The sequence below is a fragment of the Gouania willdenowi genome, chromosome 19 (assembly GCF_900634775.1).
Source record: "Gouania willdenowi chromosome 19, fGouWil2.1, whole genome shotgun sequence".
In the NCBI taxonomy this organism is placed as follows: Eukaryota; Metazoa; Chordata; class Actinopteri; order Blenniiformes; family Gobiesocidae; genus Gouania; species Gouania willdenowi.
This window is the reverse complement of record NC_041062.1, coordinates 17,359,973-17,379,996: the sequence shown is the minus strand read 5'-3', so window position 1 is coordinate 17,379,996 and position 20,024 is coordinate 17,359,973. Positions and strand designations below refer to the sequence as shown.

At 38.6% G+C, this 20,024-nt stretch overlaps 1 protein-coding gene across 14 annotated transcripts in view; it reads right to left on the bottom strand.

Moving 5' to 3' along the window:
• Nucleotides 1-20,024, bottom strand: part of cacna1g (calcium channel, voltage-dependent, T type, alpha 1G subunit) — a 329,241-nt gene that overhangs the window by 69,751 nt on the left and 239,466 nt on the right. For all 14 annotated transcript variants that reach the window (XM_028475732.1, XM_028475730.1, XM_028475738.1 and 11 more), the window contains 3 exons: nucleotides 16,918-17,041; nucleotides 7,592-7,660; nucleotides 2,728-2,912 (listed from right to left, as the gene is read on the bottom strand). In XM_028475732.1, the coding sequence (XP_028331533.1) occupies nucleotides 2,728-2,912; nucleotides 7,592-7,660; nucleotides 16,918-17,041 (378 nt within the window). The remainder of the gene's footprint in view (nucleotides 1-2,727; nucleotides 2,913-7,591; nucleotides 7,661-16,917; nucleotides 17,042-20,024) is intronic.

Below are 20,024 nucleotides of genomic sequence, written 5' to 3'. Positions count from 1 at the left end.
GTCCGAAAGCGGTAACAGGAAATACTTCATCAGTCTTATTTTCAAGCGGAAATACGTCACGTCTCACTGTGCGTATAGCCAATTGATCTTGTTTTACTGAAAAACCAATGCTATTCAGTGCAAAAATTGTATTGGATGCAATGGACCTGATGTATTAAGGTGTTTTCAGCGACTAGCATCTAGACGCAACGTCAAGCGACCTCCCTTCAAGCAACGTCACTCAATGACGCAATTTCAACAACTCAATCGCGCGATCTGTGTAGCTGGAAGTCACTCAAAGATGAATATCTTCAACTTTTCAAGCAACTTTGAGTGACGCTGTGTCGCGACATCCAATTGTCAATGACTTTCTCTCTACGTCACTTCCCCGGTTGTTACAGCCCCCTCTAGGATGTTTTATCAAAAGACTTGAAGGGCCAAAACATAAAAAATGCCACACCCAAATAACATAAAATGATTTCTTAAAGCAAAGTTCTCAAAAAAGTAGCAACAGAATCAAAAATAGCTCAACCAAACAAAAGGGACTGGAGATCCTGGTCGGGAGGACATTGGGCCAACCCTATACAGGGCCGTCGCACATACAGAGTTTTTGCAACAATTAGCATCGACAATCAGAAAAACATAACGGACCTTAATTTTGACAACAATTCAAAATATATTCTGCTTTCAACTTAAAAGGAGTCCTTGAAAATAGTGAGCACAAAAACAATGTTGGCAGAAGACTTTTACTTTTATGACAAAGGTAAAAGTTTCATATGCACAAAGGCGGACAGCCAGTGTTTAGTGGGTAAATTTGGCAGGAGGAAGATGAATATTTCATTTCCCGCGCTCCGTCTCAGAAAACCATGATGAATATTCACAACAGGGCAGAGCACGGGGGGCTCCCCTTCTCCAGCATGTGGCTCTGAGCCAAGACAACTGCGAAATCACACAAATGCAAATGATTTCACATGAACACACATACATAGTGACACTATAGAAGATATACATCTGCATCTGTACGCCACCCAGAAGCTCCTCTCTCTCACACACACTCACACACACACACACACACACACACACAGATACGGTTTAAGATGTGAGAGCAAAAACTGCCCTCACATTGTTGGTTTCCACCTTATTTCCAGTCAAGTGAACTTGACTGTGCAATTATGTGGTGGCCCACAGCAAGTCGTGTACAAATTAATGCTAAAATAAACATCACTGCATGCTAACGTGAATACACAGACCTGCCCCGAAGGCAGCACAAGGTGGCACGTATTGGACGCTGGAATTCTGAGGTCACTGAGCCGACCAGAAAAAAACTCAACAAGCGTAACATTTGACTTCATAGTTAGCAAGATGAGTCTTTGGGTAGATCATTGTTTTAAGGCTGTTGCTATTGACGCATGCGCACAGGAAGTATGCCGGTAGTTCAGTCACTGCCGAACTCGTCCCTGTTACTGCCGAACCCGTGTTCTTCTAGCTATAGTTCCGTCAGTGTTGTTTTAGCCCTAACCCTAACTCTATCCCTAACCCAGGAAATACCCTAAAATGTTTCTTTTTTTTTTCCGTATATGTATTTTTAAAGGTGGAATTTGCCGTGTTAAATATGTTAAAATGAAAAAAAAAAAAAAAAACGTCAGAAGTGGGATTTGAATCAACACCAGTGGAAGGAAAAATCCTTGAGTCTAGCGCCTTAGACCACTCGGCCATCCTAACACAATGGTAACACAGGCACATTACGCTTATGTTGAAAAGGTCCGGCAGTGATGGAACTGCACATGCGCAAAGGAAGTGCCGAAACTATAGTTAAGTTTGTCTGAGATCCGGGTCCGGAACTATAGACACTTTGTTGTTTTAATGCCAAGTTGCCAGTTTCTGTATTGAGACTTTCTATGTGAATCTCTCCAATTCATGTCCATGTGTGCTTTGTCATTGGTCCACGATGTCACATTCACATCAAAGGCCAGTTTTATAGTTGAAAGAGCCATCAGTGTGCATTCATATGTGTTGTTTTCAGTTGGTACAACTTTGTCAATATTTCGGAAAAAAAACTATCGTAAAAATCCTGGAAATATTTTAGCTCAAATTTCTTGCCAGAGAGATTGGGGGCACAAGGTACGAATGGGCGGAGGACAGAACCTTGTTTTGGCTCCATTTGTGTTCAGAGCGCCAATTTTGATCCGCTCCAAACAGCCTCTGGTGCATTTACATGAGCTAACCGATTGGGGGGGCTATTACTGGAGTAGAGACTTCTCTAGGCAGAAAAACAGTTGGTTTTAATGCCCTGTTTTGCCTGTTCGCCTGTTCATCTCTGATGCTTCCTGTTAGTGTTGTGTTCAAGACCACACTATCCGAGACCAAGACCGGTCTTGACCACCACAACACTACTTACTGTTTTTAGTTCACGCCGCTCTAGGCTTCAATTGGAATCGATACGAGACCGGCAGAAACAATCGCTCGAGAATTTGTTTGATCTGCTCTGGACTTCATTTGCATGTTCACACCACCCAAACCATGGGGACTATCAAAGCAAACAAATCCTGCAGTATTTTATCCGCTCTTGGTTCCGTCGGTGTGAACGCACCCTTAGATAGCTCTTTAAAATCTTTTGTCAACTGAACTTTGCAGAAGTTCTCTTGGCAATGTTGGGATATAATTCTTGGTTCACCCGGTCCTACACTGTCAGCTTCTTCAGTGGTGGCTGTCTGACTATGGCTTGTGTTCTCCAGGGTTGGAACTCACCGTAGCGGCCTCAGCGTCCGCAGCAGCCTCAGCACTCTGAGCATGCCCAGGATTTTTGTTCCTGAGTTGGAGATGAGCGAAACTAGGATGTCAATAACTGAAATCATCACCAGCATCCCATCCAGAATGTTCCAGCTGCTCCGTAGGTAGGAGTTCTCCCCAAAACACCAGCCCAGAGCCACAATCTGTACACAGGAGAAGAGAAGGGTTATTGTGCTGTCATGTGGTAGTATATTCTGCCACGGCACAGATTTCTGCTCAATATGTGAATGAAAGATTCCTTATTAGTATAAATGGCATGACATTATATGTACATCAGTGTTTCCATCTTTATTTTCATTAGTTGTCGTCAAGTCCTTTGCGTATTTATTATGAGTGGGTGCATAACGTACCTTATAGGCAGCTTATTGACTTACTCTAGTGATTGTTCACTTGGCAGCAGAGCTCATAAAAGCAGCCAGCTTTCCAAGCCTCATTTCTTATTCTATATGTTCCTCTCATCATTTATGCAGCAAGTAAAACAATTTGCATTTCACAACAAGACCAAGAAGGGCTGACTGTTTTATTTATTTATTTATTTTTTGCACAAACTTATTGAACCCAGCAGAGACAGCTTCTGATGCTCCCCTGCAATGAAGGCTTATCGTATAAGGCAGAGATGGATGGAGGGAAGATGCAAATGAGTTTCTAATTAATTCTACCTTCTGTCTAAGCACTGTTTATGGATCATATTGTGAACAAAGACAGGCTGCACATTTCTTTATTTATTTTTTCATTTTTTTTAATGGACGTTATGACAGATTCACTTTGAATGCTATACACAGATCAATAGTGCATCGTTCGTGTAGGAGAAGTAGGAATACTTTTCTCAAGTTTCGATGCACAGAAAGTCTCAGTCGGTTAAAGTTAAATGTGGCTTTTACCATTCTGTTTACTATTGCAGCTTGTTTAGCGTCTAATAATGAGGCTGACAGCTTGATTTAAGAATAAATAAATTCAGATTTAATCACTTAGTTTGCCCAACCAACTTCACACTGTGTTATTGCAGGCCCAGCAGCAGTAGTTGGTAAGTGAGGCTGAAATTTAATTACAAGGTCTTACTCCCAATTTCCACTGGATGCGTAACTGCTGCATACAGCAATGGAGCTGATACGTTTCCACTAAAGTCAATACGTCAATTTCCACCGCCAGCGTATACGGTTTGTCAGGTTCGTGAGATGTTAGTTAGGTATGACCCCAGCAGGTCTCTCAGATCTATGGACACAGGTCAGATAGTGGCGCCCAGAGCTCACAGTAAACATGGTGATGCTGTGTTTAGTTGCTATGCTGCAAAGAAGTGGAATGGAAAACATTTTAAAATCAAAGTTTTTTTTTCATGTCATGTTGTTGATTATTTTAAATGATTTCTTTTTTGTTTGTTTTTTGCCGACTTTAATGTTCTTAGATATTTTAAGCTGTTAAATGTTTTCTGTTGCACTTTTTGATATTGTAAAGCAAGTTGAGTTGCCTTGTGTATGAAATGCGCTATACAAATACATTTGCATTGCCTTGCCTTCGTCACTGCTGCGTAACCACTCTGTCAGTCAGGAGCGTTCCGCAACAGGAGGCATTGGAGGCATTCTTATACCGAAGGCCCGAACCACCTTAACTGGCTGCTTTTATTGTGAAGGAGCAGCCGTTATATTCTTATCCAGATCCTCACCCTCAGATGAAGTTGTTCATGTATCCCTGGAATTTGTTCTTGGTTAAAGCTTAACTTTAAAGGGAGAATCCGCAATCCTGATCAGAAAGGCTTTTTTGTTATTCTGGCTGAAATGTCGTTCCATCCTGAGAGTAGTCGACTTCAGATAAAAAAGACTTCTATAGCAGCTAGGATTGCACATCTTCCTGTGATAAACAATGTGATATGCATCGAGATACACAGGTTACGATTCCATTAAAAAAACAATATCCTTTTTTTACAGATCGATTCGATACGAATCGATTTTAGATTTTAGGATTATGCTTGACGATTTGCATTAACTAGTGCATTGTTTCTCAAATGGGGGAACGTGTAAGAAAATGAACCAATTAATGCATTAAAAATATGCATTTGATAATGTTTATTTTTAGTTAAAAATGATAATCATACTAAATATTACCTGCAACTCACACAAAATATGAGAAAAATAAACTGAATAATGAAAAGAACAAACATTAACAAACCACACAAAATGACACCAAAAACACACGATGCACTGAGAGAAAAAAAAAAAAAAAAACAGACACAATAAGTAAGAAAAATACACAAGATCACTACAAACTACACACAAATAACAGAGAAACAAACAAATGACACCAAAACACACACACAGAGAGAATCATCTAAATAATACAAACACACACAAAATAAGAGAAAAATACACTGAACTAGAGCAGTGTGTATGCCACCGGGCGTGGCATACACACAATGCACACCTCCCTACCACTACTACATTACCCATAAGGCACCGTGCTTAAAGGTACAGGCTCAGGCACAGCTTCTATTTTCCTATTTTTTTGGTATTTTCTCACTTTTGGTAATCCAGAACATCACCAAAACGTAATCACCTGCTCCAAGTCCAATGATCATCATTTCCTGAAAATTTCATCCAAATTCGTTCAGAACCTTTCAAGTTATTTTGCTAACAGACAAACAGACATAAAACACAACCTTCCGCTCTGCGCTTCGCGTTTGGCGGTGGTAATTATAAAATGTGTGTTATCACTCCTTCATTACATCATTATCCTCTACAGTTGTTTTTTTTTTTTCACAGAATTCTGAGCAAAATGTTCGAGTCGCACAAAGGCCAAAAAAAGTTTGAGAACCACTGATCGAGTGCAACACTTTTAAACTATCCTTGGAAAGTGCTTCTCTTGGTTATGTGCATGTGTGTGTGTGTGTGTGTGTGTGTGGTTGTGTGTGTATATACTAAAATTAGAGATAAAGGGTTTGAATGACTGACACTCATGAACTTTCCTCCCCTCTGTCTCCGCTCGTCTGCTCAGGCCTTCATTCAAACTCCGGTCATTTGAATACTGACGAGACAATCCTCTAAGAATCATGAAGCAGCCTTCAGAGAGAGAGAGAGAGAGAGAGAGAGAGAGAGAGAGCGCTCGTCTCTCATTCTGATCCCCTCGCCCTCTCCTCATTCTAATGCTCTGTTTTTATGGTATTCTTGCGCAGCTTATGCTTTAGCCGGTATCAGGTAGACTTTATTTCCTTGGCAGCTCTGGAGCTGAGCGGTTTTTGGAGTCTGGTTTGGGTTTGAGCCTCTTAAGCTTGTTTTTTTTTTTTTTTTCTTTCTTCCTTTTTTCTTTTCTTTTTATTTTCGTGCACAAACAGAGATGTGTCACATCTTGTTTTATTTTAAAGTTGAGACACAAGAGGTCTGGATTCAAGGCAAGCAAGAGTTTTTGTGGAGCCCGTTAAAATAAAAGACCTGTCAAATGTTAGAAGCTAATGTCAACCAAGTAAGAACAGAAGTCAGGGGGAACTTGTTGTGGGACCGCCGAGTAGGCTAAGCGTTCAAACGCTGCCTTTAAAAACATTAACTGAGGCATGAAAACACACGGAGAATACAAAGGAGCCTTGTTTCTTTTTTATTGGACTATTTTTTCCTAATGCTACATGGTAACAGTCTGAGTTGGTTTCTTTATGCCTCCCAAGTTTTAAGCTTCTTAACAACATGTTTGAATCATCTCTCGCACCACCCGGCATTACTTAAGTGCAGGAATTTAGCAAACACAACACTATGTCCACTTTTAAACACATCTCTATGTTAACCTTTTACTCTTTTCACTTATAACAATCCTTTTTCAGAGGAATTATACCTTCTCTATCCAAATGTAACTGAAAGAGTCATTTTCCAGGTGAGATATTATTAAAAAGTTGTTTTGCAACACCAAAGGCAATAACGCAATATTTTCATCACCTGAGATCATCAGGTGGGCGGCATAAAACACAGTGTTCTTGGTCTGCTCTCAGTGCTTTAAGCACTCGCACACAGAGTAGATGAACAGTGTGCCAAACAGGGCTGCAAATGGGTTTTTTTTTTGTGTGCAACAAGAGTTTATTGAAAGAATAATGGTGGACTGTGGGGTCACACACTGGTGACAAACTGCCATAAGTGATTACAAAGGACGTCTTTTTCACAAAGTATGGCAAGCTTCAGCATAATATTGTAAATATTCTGTAGTACTTATAAAAAACCAGTAACAGCAATGGAAAACATGAAGTCGTTATCTATTTATTTTTATTCAAAGAATAACTAAACCCCAAAACCTGAAAACAAATGTATTTGGTGTGAAATAGTGTTGTTGTTGTTTGATTCTTGTCCAACTCTTGACATGTTAGTCAAAGTATTCAAACTTACATATATACAGTAGTCCCTCGCCATATCGTGGTTCACCTTTCGCGGTCTCGGTGTTTCGCAGAATTTTTTTACAGTGCAATTTTAGATGCATTTTTTTTACAGCATTAGCCAATCCAGACGCATTGTGTTCTGCGTCCGGATTGGCTAATGCTGCGTTCACCCACCAGCGACACATCCAACTCGGTGAGTTTCACTGCCTGCTGAAGCGAGGAGCTGCGCTCCTTTTTCTCCTCTCATAAACATAAACCACCAGTGAAAAAAGCCGGTGTGATTAGCGGCTAATGCTATCCTAGCTCAATGCGACAGAGAGAACTTTGAGAGTGTTTAAACAAGAGAGAAATGTTAGCTCCTGTCTGAGAAAAGTGTATAAAGTGTGTGGTGAGGGCTTTTACAGCCTTAAAACATGAATAATAAGTCATTCAGATAACAGTTGCTATCCAATGCATTAGTAGAAATGCAGAATATCTTACCTTTACAGTCATTTCTGCCACAAAGATCGCAGTGAAGATGTAATTGGACAACGTCAGGAAGATCCTCTCCTGCAAAACGAACAAAGACATAAACCGCAGGCTTGAGGAAGTTCCGATGATCCAAAACTCCCACTTTAATAATGAAAGTTAATTTCCTTCACAGTTTGTTGTTGGCACCTAAATCGATTTGGTGCAGGTCTGAATAATGTATAAGGATTGTGTTTCCACCAGAAGCTACTGGTACATTTTGTACAAACAGCCCTATTGCTTTTACCATTGTCAACTGGGGGGGAAATAATGAGGTTTGCTCTTTATTAGCACCGCATGAAATATTCAAACACTGCTTCTAATTTGTAGTTTTGGCTTGAAATACATTTTTTGTCATAAAGGCTGCAAAACAATAACAAGTACATCTGATAGAAAGAGAAACATGAATGATTTGACGCGACTGAACTTATTCAAAGTGAGCGTGCAGCTACATGTGCCTCACATACTGTAGTTAGGGATAAGAGCTAAACAAGTACCAATAAGAGAAAATTATCAAGTTAAGAAGACAAAAAATGCTCCACTGACTGCTTATTTAATCTCCTCCTCCTCCGCCTGAGGAGACGTGACCCTGTCCTGCCGCTGGACGTTTGAGTGAATGTGTGTGAGTGTAGGTGGTTGCTTTTCCCACGGCCTGCGACATGCTCACAAAAAATAAATACAAAAATAAATACAAAACACTAAATTAGACAGACGCGCAAAACCTAAACAGACATGGCCGTCCTGCAGCGGTTTATACATTCCAGGCCCAATGAAAACTGTTCCAACCTCAAAGTGAACAAAATCAATACTATTTAGTACATTCCTGTTCCCAAAGAGTGTCAGTCCTGCTTGTTTGTTGCCCTGCTCTGAAAACCTAAATGTTGAGACCAGGGGTGGACTGGGACCAAAATTCAGTCCTGGCAACTTGTGTCCAGACCAGTTCACTACGTAATCACACCACATAGAAGCTACTATTTGGTCAACATGTGGCTCTTTTTGTCTTAATTTGAATTATTATTCTCCCAGAAAATCTTAAAAAGGGGGAACTATTTCCTTTGGCCATTTTGCAACTTTCTTTGTCCCTTTTTTGCCCCTTTTCAAAGGTTTTTTCAGACTTTAGCTGCCGTTTGCCAATAAATATCATTTTTCTACCTCTTTTTTGTCCATTTTTGCAAGTTCTTTTTGACACTTCTTGAATTTTTTTGGCCACTTTTCATCCCAATAAGCTACCTTTTGCCCAATAAATACCACTTGTTTCCTTTTTCCCTACATTTTGATTCTTTGTGTTCATTTTGCCCTTTTTCATTATTGTTTGCCGTATTTTGTCCTTTCTCACTATTGTGTGCCACATGTTGCCCATTTAAATTACCCTTACATACCACCTGGTTCCTCTTTATTTGTCAATTTCTTGGCCACTCTTGACTGCTTTTGGCCCATTTTAGTCACTTTTCACTCTTTTCTTGCCAGGTTTTTGACACTTTTGGACCAGTTATGGCCACCTTTTAACATGTCTGCCTCCACTCAACAAAAAAAAAAAAAAAACACCGGACCGAACCAGCCCACTTTGGGTCGATGGCCCACCAAAACAATGCCCGGTATGCCAGATGGCCAGTTCACCCCTGGTCACGAGTACCTCTGCAGAACTGAAGGATTCACACCTTTAAATGCACACACTGAATTGAAGCTTCATATTTGGCCTGAGTTATATTTACTTTAGGAGTCATTCAAAATTAGTTAAACAATAAAAATAAATAAACAAATCCATATTTTTATCCCTTTAATAAAGTGATTCTTACCCTTCCTTAGGGAGGGCTGGTGATGGTCACAATTATGCAATAAAATAAAATAAAAACTGTATTAGCAATAACGAAACATGAATTGCTGTCTTAAAAAGATTGTACTTCTCATAGTGTTGACCTTTGACAGCATGTGCAGACAAAGTAGAAAAAAAAAAAATATATATATATATATATATATATATATATATATATATATAAAAAAAATAGAATTCTCCTGTTTGATCCGCTCTAGACTTCGTTTGCATGTTCACACCGCCCAAACGAGGCGGACTATCCGAGCAAACAAATCCGAGAGAGTTTTAACCACTCTAGGATCCGTCGTTGAGAACGCATTCTAACAATAATGTAATTAGTGGAAATGAAATACCTTGACAGAGGCCAAAGAGCGACAAAGCAGAGAATATATTTAGCCTTTCAGTCCATTTTGTCCAGTATAGGAGCACACTGATGAATTTCTAACTGCTCAGAACATACAACATTGGACATTTTAGTGCATCAAAAAAAGTACATTTATGTAATTTTATAGTTTTCATCTTTTACTTTAAACTAACAGGAGCGACACCGCTGCCCTCGACCATATGTTGCTGCTTCTATCTCTAACATTGCAGTTGAATGTGTGAAAAGCATGTTTAAATAAATTTTACTTCAGTGCATGTGGTTCCCACTTGTCACTACATGATTTAATGCCAATTCTCCATTTGTGTGTAATACCTAATTTCCTTCTATCTATTTTTATATCAGGAAAAAACACCTTCCTGTTAAATTACTTTCCCCGCTGCCTCAGCTTCATCCTCAGTTATGCTGTTAATGTAATAAAAACAACATTTTTCCTCCCAGTTGATCACTTAGCATCGCTTTCCCTGACCACCAACCCGGAAACCTCAAACAGAGCAGCCTGATGAGCCCATGTGGTTTTATGTAACACTGTTCTGACCTTAACCAGTCCTCCAGCATAATACTTGTTATTATCAAATTATTCCTGACATAAAGCGCAATAAACTCTATATTTTTGTATGTAATGTTTTACCGAGTCTTGTCTTTAGTGGCACTTTCTTATCAAGGGCAAACACTCAATTTGAATGTATTTCCGACTGTTTATGTTGGTATAATTCAACCCCAGGCTTTAGAACGATGATTTAATGTCGTCTGGCCCAATTAGAGACAATAAATCATAATAGGTGGAATAATGACCGTCCACCATTTCCACTGCACTTCCAGATAGGCCGTATCCAGGCAACCTCCTGCACTGAACCAAAACAGCTTTGAACTACGAGCCAATTGGAAAACGTCTGAAATCATTTCCAGGACCATAAGCTATATTCTTCAGCTTAACATTCCGCACTCAAGTGTGATTATGTTTTACCCTGGGACTACTTCTACTAATGCAGTTTAACAAGTCATACAGTATTTGTGTATACTGCTTCCTTTTCCATTTGTTGGAGAGTCATTTCTTACTAAAGCTGGTCATGGGTCCATTAATGGATATGCTTTCATTAGTGTAGACTAGAATACACAGAGTCCTGACCTTAATGCCAGTGGGCAAGTTTGTGATGAGCTGGAGTGGTGATCGTCGGTCTGGCCTTATCGTCCAAAATCAGTGCCTGACCTCATGAATGCTCTATGAAACTAATTCCCACAGAAACACTCCAAAGTCTTGATAGAAGACTGGGGGTTGTTAGAGGGTGTCCACCTCCATATAAAAGTGTATGTAAAACACTTAAATGTTTTTTTCCAGATACATTTGTCCAAAGTGAATGTAATGTTGTAATTTTTGGTAGTATTTTGAAATAAAAAAAGGCCATTTTTATCCTTTTTTCGACAAATAACCATAAGTTTCTGTCACCTAATAAAGCACTGAAACACCTACATCAATACTTGCAGAAAAACAAAATGTGTATCGGATTATGTCGGCCTGCATCTAAAATCGTTCATACAATAAACATTATTTGATTGGATTTATTGAGGTTATTTCATTCAATTGTAGAATATTCTTTGTTTAGGGTTGAAATGTACGTAGCCCATTGGTTGATAATACTGTAAATGGGTCAGTTTTTCTCATACCTACTGTTGCTGACTTTTGTTCTCCATTTTATACCAATCGATCGAGCCTTTTCTGAAACACCTAGAGCAGTTGTTCATATCCTGATTGGAGGTACTGAACTCTTAATGCTTCATCAGTGCATTACCCAAATTAAATATGATTCCTTCAAAACATAGCTATATATTTTAATCGGACACATACACATCAAGCCTGCGCTAGTTTTTGCTTTGTTCGAAACACTAAAATGTTCATAAATATTTAAAGTTTCAATTTAACATAATCATCATTTATCTTTTAATAAACTAGTTAAATAAATCATTATATGACAATAAATATTAGTAAATGATCTAATGAAAAAAAAAAATCATGAATTTCTAATAAAAAAAGTCTAAATTATATGAAATCATTTAGGAGAAAGCTACAAAATAAAGCTAATAAATAAATAAATTGTTAAATAATTGTCTGTAGCCCCTCCCCTCTCATTGTAAAGACATGTATAGACCCTTTGATTGTTTGTAAACATTGCAACGTATTTTGTTGGGCGGGGCTTAGCCTGGAGGTAAACCACGATAGCAACGTGGCGGCCATCTTACCTCAGACAACTGTCCTCTCTCATTACATCGATGTCAATGGTGCATGTACTATTTAATTAACCATAACTTGCTCAATTTTCAACCAATTTCCTACAGCAAGAGGCAATTTCAACATGTACAAGCATCCTATGTCATACCTACGTATAATAAGGTTTGTAAATCCGTTAATATTTCATCGAGTTACGGGTATTTCACTCACCTTCCAACAGTGACCGTAGAGCACGTCAGAATGTCAGAACGTCAGTTGTCTGAGGTAAGATGGCCGCCGTTGAGCTACGCTGGCGAATCCCGCTTGCGTCATCTAGTGTTATACAGTATATATCTATGCTTTAGCCAGCGGCGTTTCCTGTTTTTGCCACCAGCTACGTCACTCGTGACGGGGGCCATTAAGGGGTCTATAGAACCACTCACCTGTTGCTAATCAGCTCCTAATCAGGAGCCGACTTCCGTCCTTCATATTCTATCTTTCCGTAAATCCTACTAGATGGACAAATGCACGTTTTTGGTACACCTAACGGAAAAAAAAAAACAAAATACAGTCCAATAGTCTCAAAAATATATAATAAATAATATCATTATACATAGCCCTCACTTTTATTTTTGGGGGTCAAGGGGGATGACCGTATTTTTTCTTTCTGGACATAAACATACAAAAGGAAATTGAATGCGTTAAATGCAAAATACTGCGATGGACTGGCGCCCTGTCCAGGGTGTACCCCCGCCCAGCGCCCAATGAAAGCCGGAGATTGGCACTGGCAGACCCCCGCGAACTGAACAGGAATAAGTGTGTCTGAGAATGAATGACTGAATAAATACAAAATGTCCTCAAGTGTAAGTGTGTGAATTCGTGTGTAGGTATTTTATGGGAAATTCCCAATTAAACAAGCAGGTAAAACAAACACTGGAATCACAAATGACCGTGCCATTTCTTCCCTGTTTTTAGGTCACAAAACAAGCAGCGAGGGTTCAAACGAGACCAAACTGCATCCGTTAGAAGAGCTCTCTCTCTCTCTCTCTCTCTCTCTGAGATCAGGAAAAAGTCAAAGCAAACCTTAAACAGTGGTAATTATTGTGTTTGTGTAGCGTAGCTGTGCAGCCTGAAGCGGTAACGGATACAGAGACAGATGTGTGTGCTGTTGTTGTTGCTGCGAGGTGTCCTGCCAGCCCTTCACTATTCAAAGGGATGCCGCATTAAGCTGAGGAGGGGATGTCTCGGATGATGCAGTGCAGCAGATACAGGGGATGGGGGTGGGTGGGGGCGGGGGGCAGCACACATCACCAAAACCACTGGCACACTGTCAAATAGGTGTGCTTCTCCAGTCCCTTCACTCCTCTGTAGAGAGCCAAACTAAACAAGTCATTCACTTTATAGAGTTATTCACCATAACTCTGTGCAGCACCTAATCCCCTTTTATGTGCTTCACTTCACATTCTTTTGGGTTGACAGAGACTCGAGCAGAAGCCGATACAAAGAACACTCAACTGACCAACGTTTTCACACAATTTAACTCCTTTAAAAGTATTTAATTCAGGCTCTTTGATGCTTTTTTCATCCTTATTCCATACATAATTAAGCATGGGCAATATATCAAAATTCAAGATATATTGACTTTACAATTTTGGTGATACAGAAAATTACAATACAATTGCAATTTATAGCTTATTTTGGATTTCAATACTTAATTAAGGAGTCCCCGCCTTCACTACTTTTCAGAACATCATGAATATCACAGTTAAATGGATTACTGAGCGCATCCTAACCCAGACCTTGCCCCAAACAAGCCACACTACTGAACTCACTCACACGTGCTGTCCCTGAGAGGAGGAAAAGCCCAAAGTGACACATATCGTACAGCTTTTTGTTCATAAATGTGCCTGCGTGGTGTTTTTAATCAGCAAATTTAACCCCAAATTGTCTTTCTGGTAAGACTTTATTGAGTTAAAAATATCAAGATTTATACCGTATATCACCATTTATAGAGCAAATATTGATAATAAATATGAATAAATAAATAAATATAAATATTGATCGCCCAGCACTATATTTAATACAGTAGTTTAGGGGTTTAACAAAACAGTCAACTCACGACACGATATGAAATACAATATAGGGCTCATGATACAAAAAATTCCAAATGAAGTGTAACGAATGTGTAACAGATCTTTGTTGATGAAAAACACTTTGACTTTAAAAGTCAAAATGAGAGAATGTGTTGCTTCATTATTTAATAATGTTGTCTTACTGAGTAAACTAAGCTAATGAATGTATATACATGTTTTGAATATATTTGAGCTGGATTTATCGACAAAATGTAAATTGTAAATGTGTTTGAAAAGAAGTTCAACTGTAAATGTGTTCTAAAGGAAATAAGAGACACAACGTGGAGAAGGATATGACTGCTCGTGTGTTTCTTCCTCTGAGACTCTGCCTTTATTTTACAGATTTAATCTTTTTGTTATTGTGGTTGCCACGCCTGGGACCGGAAACAAAAACAAACTTCATCTTTAAAGTGATTGACCGATGTCTGACGCGAAACTTAAGTTCACCAGCGATCAGAATGCGGGTTACCGGAGCAGCTAGTTACAGCTGTTGGACAATGGCTAAAAGGGCTAAAACAAAAGCATTTGTTCTGCACCAATGTTTTGGCCCGTGTGAGATTCAAACATTGCTCGTGTTTGGAACACAAAGCTTTTCATTTCCCAATCATCGTGTCAATGGTGTGGGCTCTAACTGTTATGTAGCAGATGAGAGTAAACTTTTCCCTGTTTTCACTCCATGATCCGTCTCATCCTCTGCTTAGGAGGGGCTTTAGTGCTCAGATGTGTTGAAATATAGCCGCTCAGTGGAGACATTAACCCGTATCCGGACAAGTGCGCGCTTGTTTGTTTGTTTGCAGTTTCAGCCTGGTTGTTTTTTTTTTAGTGCATCACTACAAACAACCGACTTGTTGAGTCGATGGAGGATGCATGTTGTCGTCCATCTTGTAAACACTGCAGCCTACCTGCTACCGCAACTTTAAAAAAATTAATTACTTATATTTTATACCGCCATTGTTTTTAAATTTCATGAAATTTCGCTACATTCCCACAGTATTTGTGTAAATTGATAGTATTTGTAACAATATCATCCAAACATTGCAGGATCCAACATTTTCCAGCTGAGCATTGCCAAAAGGAAGAACTCTATGATCAGGTTTATCTCAAAGAACATTTTGGTTTCTTTTTTTCTTTCTTCCTGGGAGTACTTTAGGTTTTCTTCCCAACATGCTATGCCTACATGTTATGGGTTTATATGCAAATCAGATGAAAATAAATGGATAAAGGTTGTGTAAAATAGGATGCTTAGACCACCCACTATAGCATATCCTTTTTTTTCTTTAGCCACAAAGACACACTTCTGCAGCATATCCATATCTCCAATTGATATTTGGATTATTTGTTTTAATTATAATACAATTATAATTAATTTTCTTCAATTTCCATTTCGCATTTTGTGCGTTTCATAGCCCAAATGACTCAACATCGCTATTTCCTGGTACGGCAGAGACACTGCACAGTCTCACTCCGCTGTAAGGCTGGAGGAGGCCCCACCCCCCTCCCAAAACGACATTGCTGCTCTGCCTCTGTTCCCATAGTTTGTGTTAATATGTGTTATATGTACAGTCAGTTCCCCAAGATGAAAACCATTTACGTAAAAAGGCAGCTGCCTTTAGACGTAACTGTGCTATGCTAAATGCTATTCGTACGTTCACAGTGCATTAGTGAATTGATACAGCGTGGCTGCTGCGGGATAACACCACAGGAAGGATGACATAGACGATAGAGCAACTTTTTTGAGGAAAAAACGACAGCTTTTAAAAGATGGGAGACCAACACCTGAGTTACCAGACTTTCAGCAAAGGTAAGATCAGAAAATTGTTGGTATTTTCCACAGTGAATGGTACGAAAGGAAGGATTGGCTTTGTGGATGCACCTCACTGAGGCTGTTCTGAGTTGTTGTTGTTTTCTCCATGTTTCTGTGTTTCCAACACAAACAACGGATGCGCTGCCGTGTCACGAGATATATCTTATTAGGAGAGTATGGCGGCTGCTATTGAATAATTTTTTAAGTTTCTTTAAAGCTAATATCCGGAATTTCTGAGATATCTATGTTCATGTATGATTCTTTTGAAATGTGAAAAAATACCTAACTAGTCTTTTACTATGGTCTACTGCCGGTGGTCATTTATATACATTAATGTATATAAGTCCCTCCTTCGTCCTATAGACCCCTATACAAATGGAAACAATCGTCGAGTGTTCCCAGCCAATAGGCTTCGACTTCCTGTTTCTGAGACTGTCAATCAAAGTGAATGTGGAACTGTGCACAGAAACAAGGCCGCGTGTCACAACAGCAAACAGGTAAATATGATTTTGACCTGACCCATAAACCTATATCATTGTGACCCAATGCAACCTTGTTATGTTCCGCGATGCGCGTGCAGAAAAGTAGAGGCGTGGCTTCTGGAAGATTGGGAGAGGCAGTGGGAGTGGGAGGAAGTGAGGCTGTTTAGGGCGGGACATGGAGAGGTTTCTCAGAAACTCCAGAAAGCAGCTTTAATGGTGTTGTACGATGTTGATTTTGTTAGATAGAACACTTGCCAGCAGAAACATATGAAAGTGTCATTGGTGTCCACATTGGTGCTCTCGATTTGCAACGCCCTGCCTACCCAACCCTAGTGCTCACGGCACGTCAATGGTTTTATCAATGTTTAATCAGGCCAAATGGGTAACTACTCCATGACTATACTACTGTTTTATACCCAGTGGCTACACAGGGTCCACTGATTTCCATCTGGTTCCACGGTGTGCTTTGTTAAAACTCACCGCACTGCTGGGATCGATGCGAGGCCTCTCCATTGCAATAGTGATGCAGTTCAGGAAGATGATGACCAGCACGATGTGATCAAACATCTTGTGGGTGATGATCTTATTGCAAATGATCCGAAACCTGGAGAGGAATGAGAGATACACATTCCTGTTAGACATGACATGACATGAAGTCTTAAATGCACGGTTCAGACTGAGACTAAACTTAACGTCTCATTCATTCATTAGTGCTAAAACGTTACAGTTGGATCTGCAATTGCCTTCAACAATAACATTAATGTTATATAAGGATAGGTAATTACATTAAATATAACTTTCATTATTGCTTAGTAATATTTGAATGACTAAGCGTTAATGAACTGCTTAATAATGCATGAACTGGTATGTTAGTTAATGTTAGTTAATATATTATAATGATTATTATAACATTATTAAACTGTTAATTAATGTTATATAAGGATAGCTAATTACATTATATAACATTTATTCATGCTTAGTAATGTTTGAATCACTAAGCGTTAATTAACTGCTTAATAATGCGTCAACTGGTATGTTAGTAAATACATTAGAATGATTATTATAACATTATTAAACTGTTAATTAATGTTATATAATAATAGGTATGGTAATTGCATTAAATGTAATACTTATTAATGCTTAGTAATGTTTGAATTACTAAGCATTAATTAACTGCTATAACTGGTATGTTAATACATTATAATGATTATTATAACAATATTAAACTGTTAATTATGTTATATAAGGATAGCTAATTATAATATATAACATATATTAATGCTTAGTAATACTTGAATTACTAAGCAATAATTAACTGCTTAATAATGTGTTAACTGGTATGTTGTTTTTAAATATGCTCTATCAATAAAATTTACTTGACTTAATAATGCCTTAATATTATTTCAGGGCTTGTAAAGTGTTTTTTGAGGACAAAGAAGAGGAAAAACAATGTTAAACTGTTCACATCAGTTTGATGATGGCTGTTGTTGGTGTGAGGCCACAGCAGGCGACACCGTGCTCAGGTTCACGTGTGGATTTCGTTGCTTTACTGGGTAATGAAGACATCACAGTGCATTGATTCCACACGGATGCTTCCAACCATAACTTTATACACAGTGGGTGAACTGGAGGACACGCTGGCACCAGTTCTCCCCCCCTCTGAGATCTGAAGGGCTAGTGACTGGAAGTGAACACACACGAACAGGGCTTAAAGAACTCTCTGACATCCCGACGCACACGTCTGTGAGAAAAGATTTTGACAGGTGTTTTGAACATTTCCTCTTTGGAGACATTGAATGAACTTTTAGGAGGTTTTCACACCACAATGTGACTCAAATACTGTCAGTGTTTAGTTTTTTGAACGTCACTAAATGTTGCCATCAGCTGGTGACGATCCGTGGCGTACCGGGAGTCCAGTGGGATGGGTTTGTTTGTTCATTTAGTTGTAAACCTGGATAGATAGACAATAGTTTATCTCTCAGGACTGACTCAGAGGATAATCCTGGATGTGGAAAGTAAAGTGGGATGATTCACACTTAGGAGGTCAAAAAGTGACACTTTTAAGGACTCATGGCAGTAATGGACAATAAAAACTAGAGGTTATTTGGGTATTTGGACATTTTTCATTATCAGCTATTGACCGATTATTATTATTATTATTATTTTTATTTATTTATTCTTTTAACATTTTCGAATATCCATTAAAGTAAAAAAAAACTAAAATATAAAAACATCCATTCTGATGTATGAATATACAACAACAACAAAAAAAGTTAGAATAATAATAGCATGTGCATGGGAGATGTAGAAGCCAATAGGCTTACAAATAAAAAGCTGATATAATAGGATATGGTTATAATATAATAGTGCCTGATTAAATATCATGAACCTATTATATCCTCAATGGGATAAAAATTATTGTTTTACTAGGTTGTGTATGGGTATATTTAAAGTTCAATAAATGTTAGGAGTTCTATTGGTGTATTTCATTTAATTTCTAATATATACATTTATATCATATGAGTGTTTCAATTGTCTTTTATAATAAATGTGCTTTAATAAAAAGTGTATCGGCTTTAGATATCAGCCATCGGCTGAAATTAATAAAAAAATAAAATAAATTGGTATCTACATCGGCCTTTGAAAATCCCATATCGGTGGATCTCTAATAGAAACTATGCTATTCTTGTCAGTTTTCCGTAGGCTGCATTCAAAACCCTTTCTTTTACTATAATTAATTATTTTTAATAAATGTTAATGTTTGATGATTAAAGACCCAACGCACTGTACATAGGAACTGAAGGCCCGGGGGCCAAAGCCAGACCTTTAGACCATCAAATTCCCTCTCAAGAACGTAAAAAAAAAAAAATGTATATTTGTAAATTACCAACTAATTCAGTTGTAGATATCTCAGCGCCTCCAAATTCAAAAATGCAAATAAAACCCATTAGCAGAGCTCAATTTTTTTTTTTTTTTTTCCAAAATCTGGCAAATTTTCTTCAAATTATTCCACATAAGTTCCCCAGATTCCCAAAATCAGGGTAATGTAAGTGAAGATCCTGCAGGGACTGATATAATGACATACTTTATCATTTATATATCATTTTTACATGAACGTGCCACCCAAAGCAAATTAATGTTTTCCAAAACTGGTCCATGTGTCTCTGAGCTGGCCTGGTGTCGCCTCGGGGTTCCCCCAGAACAGCTGGAGGAGCTGTGCGTGGATCGGGAGGTCTGGGCGTCTCTGCTGAGACTGCTGCCTCCGCGACCCGGCCCCGGATAAAGCGGAAGAGGATGGGTGGGTCCATTTGTGGCCCCTGAAGTAAAATGAGTTTGACAATGAACATTTTAAACATACGTTTTGCTCTTTGGGATACTTGTATGTACCCCTGAGCCTTTTTAATACACCATGGGTTCCATCTGTACATGTAGCACAGATTTGACATGATATGAACAAAACTATTTGGCCACAGCTGCTTTTCAGGATTTATGCTTCAGCATACAAAGACATTTTGCTATTCTTCCTACTTAGTGGGAACAGTTTAGGAAAGTCCCATTTTTTTTTTTTTTTCAACATCTCAACATAA